Below are 7,785 nucleotides of genomic sequence, written 5' to 3' on the forward strand. Positions count from 1 at the left end.
TTTGATTTTGTACTGTGCTTCTGTAATTCCTTTCAATTTTTTCCTCAGACCGCTCTTCAAACCACAGAATATTTTGAAACTCTACATAAGCAGACCCACTTGGGCAGAAAAAATAAAATAAAAAAAAATGTACCCAATGATGTAAAGATATGCCGTAGTCAAAAGCCTGAAAAAGTGAGTGTCACAAAAACAACATATTTCAGTACTCCAGCAACAGAATTCTGGAGCAGCCGGTGTGTCTTTAGAGACTCTTTGCAGCAGCCTGACCATATTCTGAATATAAATTTTTAATCATGTTACAAATACAAAGTAGGGAAACGTTTTCCTCAAAATTTAAGGTTTGTTTTAAGGTTTTTACTTCACTGTCAGCAACTCTGTGGGACTCGGGTGTAACAGGGCATTACTGTAGCCATCCAGCGCTTTCTCATTTGACTCAAGCTGGATTGGCTTAATACATAACAAACAGGAAGCGGCCTGAGCCAGACAAGGAAGTGGGTAAGCGATGCCTATCAAAAGTAGATAATTGTTTCTCATGTGTGGCCTGGGGTGAATAGGAGGAACTTCACACAAAACTGCATTACTTTCTTTCACATGTACTGTATATAACCATTTGCATTTTTATCAGTAGAAAAAGGCGGTAAAGGTTTCGCTTATGCTGAAAAGTATTTGGCATATTGAAAAGCTTTCTGCAGGCGTGACAAATGTTCCCTCCCTCCTGCAGAGAGTGGGTGACAACTGCCGCAGGGGTCACGTGGCGGATTCCGGAAGCCAGGCTTCGTTTTCGGGTCCCTCAGCTGGACGACGCCCGAGCAACTTGGCCCAGCTTGCTGAAGATGACCTGTGAACTTCTGTCTTTTTAACCTGAGGGACAGCATGAAGACAAGAAGACATGTCTGTTGCTCCAGGACTTACACCTGATCTGGGAATTTTGAAGGAACCTATGAAGACATTTTGGGCACACCTATAAATGACTCTTTTCTTTCTTTCTTTTTTTTTATTTTTAAAAAATTATCAACAACAACAAAAGCGGACGTTGGATGACAAGCGCTGGCCACTTTGTGTGCACATAAACGCAAATCGGGGCAATCAAAGGAAGGACAATCATTTCGGTGACAATTTCTGCTTCGTACTTGTTTGAGATTTTGGAGACGGGGTTGGTTTGACTATCAAATGTTCATTCCTATTTGGGGAGGTTACTGGATTGTGCCTTTCATTTTGTATGCACCGATGTATGGACCTTTTTCCTGCATGAAATTGCAAGGATTGCATGGCCTCTTCCTTATAAGACAACTACAATATTACATCTGGCGTTTCCTCTGCTGACGAGGTGAAGAATAGTAGGAAACAAGTTAATGGTGAACCTGATACCAAATTCAAGAGTCAGTGAGAGATGACGTCTCTCTGCTCAATGCTATATGCTGACGTTCAACACAGCTCTCATTTGGTGCATGTGCATATTTTGTTTTTTTTTTTCAGTCTCTTTAATAAAAAAGAAAAAAGAAAAAGTAAATACAGGCCAAAGTGTGAGCAGTGAAGAGCACTGAGCATCTTAAACACTGTTCGGACGCTTTTTTCGTTAATTATGCTTTAGCTGGACAGACAGAGACCCCTGGTGGACGCCAAGCGTCGGACACTGCTGCAAGAGAATGTAAAGCTGTGTTTTACCTGTTCACTGCAAAATTCTCTGGTATACCTTTTATTATTATTATTATTATTATTATTATTATTATTATTATTATTATTATTACAAACTTCTCTTCAAAGCAGAAGAAGGGCAGATTTTTTTAAATTTCAGAGGTCATATACTTTAAAGTGATGTCCAAAAATTAAAAACCTGTAAGCAGTTATTTGCACCCTTGTTTTTTACCCACCTAATTCTTACATCAACCAGTGATGGAAAACCTTTGATTAGATTTTCCAGTTTATTTAATTCTATCTTTATTTCAGTATTTCAGTATTTTTTTCCCTCATAACCTTTCTTACATTTGTAAAATTAAAATGTTTGCTTTTTAGTCCATACTTGGACAAAATATGCCAGTTACATTTTTAAACCTAGAATGAAGATATTCCCCATCTTTGGCCTGATTAAAGAAAGTTGTATACTATTGTGGGATAAAAGGAGTCAAATGTTGTGCTTATGTTGTGTTATGGCAAGCTATAATCCGTCAGTTTTTGTTATGAAATCCTAACTTTAAAATACTAGTGTTTTTTCTTCATTTTTTGTTGAATAGTTTAGTCATTTTTTTGGCGCTAAATAATTTATCAAAACTGTAATGAATGAAACTATAATGAAGTGACAGTAAACAATCAGTTTAACTCTTTAGACAACAGAGTTTCTCTTTTTCAATAAAAGATTGTTTTTGTATCACTATTATTTGAAAAGGTTGTAGCTTGAAAATAGTTAGCGATAAAGGAGTTCTGTAAAAGTTTATTGTAATTTTGCTATTTTGGTGCTTAAAAGCTTAACTTCCACATTTAAGTCTATAGTTTTTCCACTATCAACTTCCATATAGTCCACACTTGTTGAATTATTTAGTAGAGGCAATCTCAGTTAAAAAAAAAAAAAAATCTGACAACAACAAAACTAAATCGCCTTTAAGATGGTCGGATCTGAACGTAAGAAACATCCAGGCAATGAATATGCTTCCTCTAGATCTCTTCTTCCTTTTGGGCAGTAGAGGACGACACAGCACTTCCCTCCTCTCCAAATCTGCGTACGTACTTACATACCTATAGGGAAGTAGTTACCCACCGAATCCGTCCATCCATCCATCCATCCATCCATCCATCCATCCATCCATCCATCCATCCATCCATCCATTTTTGGACCGTAACACATTTTTTTTTAAGAAATAACAGAAACATCATACTTTTTTGCAACGTGTTGCATTTTTTTTTGTGTTAAAATACAGAATTGATTCACATGTATCAAATATTGATACATGTAGCTATTTCTGCTGTTAAAGCACGCACACTTTTTGGCACTGGTGACCTGTGCATTTGGTACAGGAACCTTCAGTGGACACTTGTGGATGACAGTTTTTTTTTTTTTTTTTTTTTTTTTTACAAATTGATGCTCCGCAATACAGGTGAGGGTGCCCCTTGACAATGGCTATAAACATGCGGTGGTCAACAAAAACCATCAAAAACTTTTGCTGTCAAGAACGTCATCTGGTAAAATTCTAAATTCAGGATTATTTCAACAGGGAAAAGGAATTGCTGCTCCATCTTTCTCTATTTTAAATTACTTCATAGTCTCTCTCTCTCTCTCTCTCTCTCTCTCTCTCTCTCTCTCTCTCTATATATATATATATATATATATATATATATTTGTGTTAATTTTATTTTATTTTAAATTAAATTTGAAAGTACATGATGATAATAGAGCAATCAATTCAACCAGTTTCTTATATTTTTTAAAATGGAATAATTTTGAAATGCGTCAAATATATTTTGTGTCCACATTTGCTTGCTAACAAAGCTAAATCTGCATTTTATTTGATAATGCTGTTTTTGACTAAATAATTGGCAGCAACCTGTTTGGGGGAAAATTGACCCTGTTTCTTATAAGGAGGCATGCAATTTGCAATTATTATTTTCCAAACTTCTAAACAGAATAGTAACAAATATACTTTCTGTTGAATTGAATCTGTTGATGAACAAAATAGGCACTTGGAAATCTTGCTTTCCAAAAGGGATCCCTGACTCCAAAAATTTTGAGAACCACTGCCCTAAATTATTTCTACACACGTATAAAATAATCCCTTCTGCTGCCACATATTGGATATGATATAATTTTTCGGCCAAGGTTTACTTCCATCATCTCTTATCATATCGACTGTTTCATCATTGCATATCTAACAAAATGTTCAGTCTTCAAAACAAACATCTCAATTTAAGTCCGCTATGATGTAGACTCCTTTGCAAAGAATACAGGCTAGGCCCTCATTGAAGAAGTTTCAAAAAGACTTTGAAACAAAGAGAAGGAACCCCTGGATGAGCGGACGGCTGGTTGGCTGGTCTCTGAATAAAGGTCTATTCTGGGCCGTAAAGCAGAGCCTATCGTAACACGACTGTGATATACGGCTGCGGGTTGCAGGGGAGGGGGGTCGGGAGGTATTAACTTTCACAAGGGTGCAAAATCAAAGGGAGTTTCTGTCACCGCCGAGGGGGTCTGAACAACAGGGGTCCCATTCACAGGGAATTCCTCGCCAGTGCCCTCTGAGGCATCTGTTGACTCAATCTTCTCCATGGAAAGAAACAAAAACAGCAATTAAAAGGCCACATGACTGTGAACTTGATGGCCGAAGGCGCGACAAACAACCCATCAATGAGATGAGTATTTACTCGGAGGTGTGAAGGTCTTTGAACAGCCCACCATGTTGGTCTTCCTCACGCCAGCAGCACAATGGGGCAGCTTTGCTATTTCGGAGGGGATCAAATAATCATTTAGATGTACATAAAATGTTAGGTTTTTTTGTCAGCTCTTCAGGGGATTCACACATTTAGTGAACAAGCCAATAAAAAAAAAAAAGTTCAACCCATTTTCATGGATATTTAATCGGTAAGGAGTGAGGAAGTAGCATTAAGGAATCGTGCACCTTTCAAGACAGAGATTGTTTATTAAAATACACATGCAGCAATTAACCCGAGAACAGCTTGCATTTATTTATACATGATTTACACTGAAATTGGAATGTTCTACATACAGTTTAAAATCAGACAATTCACATTTATGTGTTTCGAAATTTCAAAGAAAAGCAAACAAATCAGGACAAGAATAAAAATCTCTTTGTTCTAATCAACATCTCGGAATTCTCCTTTCATTCAAGGCTTTCTAGTATGGCTTATCTTTAATTGCACATAGGTATGGCAATTTTGCTCATTACAATATGTGGCAAACATACTGTATTTCGATACCTCTTTCTCTTTTTTTTCCATTTTCACATCAAATATAATTGGGAACAAGCGTATCATCAATTTTCTGAATCCTCTATTACTTGTAAAGTTCTAGTTTTTTTTTTCCTTCCCTGTTTTAGCTGTATGGGGCGCTTGCCACTTGCCCGGCTGTGCAAAACCAGCACGACAAGTTCTTGGGGAGGGGGGGATTTTGTAAAGACGGACGGCAGACGTTACTCTCTCTTGATGTTGGTGAGCAGAGTTTCCGAGCTCTGCGACGGCTGCCCAGACCTGGTCTTCCTGGTCTGGTGGGTCTTGACGTGTTTGGAGAGGTGGTCACTCCTCATGAAGCGCTTACCGCACTGCTGGCACCCGAAACGTTTCTCCCCGGTGTGCGTGCGCAGATGCCTCTGCAGCTCATCCGACCGCGTGAAGCTTTTGCCGCAGAAGAGCCAGTTGCAGATGAAGGGCCTCTCGCCGGCGTGCCAGCGTAGATGGGCCTTCAGGTGCGAGGTCTTCTTGTAGACTTTGCCGCACTCGGGAATGTGGCAGATGTGCAGTCTCTTCTTGCCAAACTCCAGTCCGCCTCCGCTGGCTTGGCAGTTGGGGCATTTGCAGCGCCTGCAGCGGCGCGTGGAGCTGAGCAGGCCCTTGGAGCTCCCCTGAAGGAGAGCGGCTATCTGCGGCTGGTGGCCCAACACCAGCTGTCTGCCCAAGGCAAAGGGATGGTTGGAGGGCGATGCGTTGGTTTGAGGCAGGCTCCACCATTGCTGCCCTTCCTCCCCGTGGCCTCCCGACAGGTGATGCCGGGCCGAGGAGTTCTGGAGGAAGCCGGGGAAGTTTTGTCCTACGCTGCTGTGCTGCGGGTAGTAGGAGCCATTGGCCTGCGGCTGCGACGACAGCACTTTGACGGGAGAGAGTTCGAACGAGTACGATGAGGCGGGCTCGGCCGGAGGGGTGAGAGGAAGCTCGTGGTGAGGATGATGGTGATGGTGGTGGTGGTGGGGGTGATGGTGGTGGTGATGGCCCAGGCTCGACTGCACGTGTCCGGGAAATTGCACCTTGGGCACGGTGAAGGTCATTTGGTGCGTGCTGAGGGCTGCGCTGGGCGTCATGTCGTTGCTCCACAGCTGGAACATGCCAGAAGCGGAGCTGACGGTACCCTCGTAGGGGAACTGGGAGGCCTCGGCGCCTGTGGTGCTTCCCACCTGCCAGGCTTGGCTGCAGGTGGTGGCCAGGAAGGACAGGGTGTTGGGGGGCCCCTCTGGAGAGGAGCTGGGCGTGCGGTCCTGTATTGGGGCAAATTACAAAGGATGACAAGTGCAAATACTGTAATACCATAACATTATTTGTTAGCTTTGATGAAACTGCATTTTATTGTCGAAATAAATAAATTAATCCAACAGTAACTCTGGAAATAAGTCAAATAAATCCTATGTTAAGCTCGTTGAGAAAAAAAAAAATCCTAATTGGCCCATGTCTTAATTTCTTGGAGTGATCAAAAGGAATCATTCCTTTGGGTCAGTCCTCTATATACACACGCGCACACACGCGCACACACACACATACTATAAACAAAACTTCAATGAAATGAAAGTTTTTTTCAGTTTACGATTAATAGCTTTGATGTTGTCTTTCGGTCCGTTATATGAGTTTTATTTATTCTTTTTTTACCTGTAGCTTTTTATTTTAAAATGTGAATAGTGCTGAATGAACAAACTTATTACTCCCACACATAACTAAGTATTTGTGTGGTTCAACACAACCACTCAAAGTTAGTGCAATCGAGTTAATGTTGAACAACTGAGCGCAACTTCCTCACATTCAATCAACACATCATGTACTAAAAAAAAATACCAAATTTGGCAGTGCAAACATACATATTATTATGTATGTATGAATTGGATCTTGTCTATATACAAACGTAGTGCATCATGTGGTTGAAACGTGTCTACTCATTAAGGAACAAGCGCACAGGCACGTTCCAAACATACTGTGGCTACATTAATCAGACAATGTGACACTCAATGCAAGGCTGCGCCACAAACCTGTAAAAAGGTGTGCAAAAAGTTATCAGTCCTTTGTATGGTGAGCGCGGCCATGAGTCCTCGGGTCGCTTCTTCTCACACTAGTGCAACGCAAACGTCCTCGCGTGGCAAAAAAGTACACCGGTGACACTCTCACTCGGCTCAGCCCTCCACACTTGGCGAGAAGCACACCGAGGCAATCCCGCCGCATTCAAAAAGTCCACGCGAGTCTGCTGAAAGGTGGTCGCGGTGATCCAGAGCGTGGGAAGAGGGAAGATGCGCGTTGGAAATCCCAGCGACCAACTCCTGAGGAGTCTGGGGCTGAGCTGCTGCTGGTCTTTATAGAGGCAAAATATCCGCTCAACGGGGTCTCCAGTATGATGTAGAAGAGCGAGTCAATGGAGAGGGAGGGAGGAAGGGGTTGTTGGGGGTGGGGGCCGTAAGATGAAGGGGTGGGCCACTCATAATTTTACTCTGTTTCAGCCAAAAGATGACCCCAACCGGCTCCTCCCCTCCAGCGATACGAACGCACCTGTCGTAAGGAAACCCCACCCTCACCCCCTCATCGACTGTCCTTTATGCTTGTAAACTTTTTCCAACTACGCATCACATCATATATTTGTTTTTTTTGTTTCAATTGATCTATACGATTCTACGTATTTGTGCACCATATTTATTCTTTTCAACCACTGTATTATCAAGCCAAATTATTACTCACGCACAAGAAAACTGTACTAAAATGTGAACAATGATTCAATTGGGTGAGTTTCACACAAGTTACGTAAAAATTGCACTTGACCTAAGGTATAAAAATATGCAGTTCTTAAAGATTAAATGCAAATGTTTTCTGCAGAAAATA

The 7,785-nt window shown here is 41.4% G+C and overlaps 2 protein-coding genes across 5 annotated transcripts in view; one reads left to right on the forward strand and one right to left on the reverse strand.

Annotated features, from left to right (window-relative positions):
- arhgef25a (Rho guanine nucleotide exchange factor 25a) overlaps positions 1-2,279 on the forward strand; it is a 53,329-nt gene extending 51,050 nt beyond the window's left edge. For 2 of the 4 annotated variants that reach the window (XM_088408689.1, XM_088408690.1), the window contains exon 17: positions 722-2,279. In XM_088408689.1, coding sequence (XP_088264815.1) covers positions 722-844 — 123 coding nt within the window. In that variant the 3' untranslated portion in view covers positions 845-2,279. The remainder of the gene's footprint in view (positions 1-721) is intronic. The other 2 variants (XM_088408691.1, XM_088408692.1) reach the window with 1 other exon arrangement.
- Positions 2,280-4,638: 2,359 nt separating this feature from the next.
- sp5l (Sp5 transcription factor-like) lies at positions 4,639-7,258 on the reverse strand. The gene is made up of 2 exons (XM_088407936.1): positions 6,948-7,258; positions 4,639-6,188 (listed from the first exon to the last, which is right to left on the reverse strand). Exons 1-2 carry the CDS (start codon positions 6,999-7,001, stop codon positions 5,133-5,135), a joined length of 1,110 nt encoding a protein of 369 aa, XP_088264062.1. The 5' UTR covers positions 7,002-7,258; the 3' UTR covers positions 4,639-5,132.
- Positions 7,259-7,785: the final 527 nt, after the last annotated feature.

The sequence above is a fragment of the Hippichthys cyanospilos genome, chromosome 2, assembly GCF_059441005.1.
Source record: "Hippichthys cyanospilos isolate Australia breed blue-spotted pipefish chromosome 2, RoL_Hcya_1.0, whole genome shotgun sequence".
In the NCBI taxonomy this organism is placed as follows: Eukaryota; Metazoa; Chordata; class Actinopteri; order Syngnathiformes; family Syngnathidae; genus Hippichthys; species Hippichthys cyanospilos.

Bases quoted from the DNA above. Each gene is read 5' to 3' on its own strand.
- sp5l (XM_088407936.1), bottom strand. From the start codon at position 7,001: ATGGCCGCGCTCACCATACAAAGGACTGATAACTTTTTGCACACCTTT. The intron at 6,189-6,947 runs GTTTGTGGCGCA...GCCCCAATACAG, and splicing joins TTTTGCACACCTTTTTACAG to GACCGCACGCCCAGCTCCTC.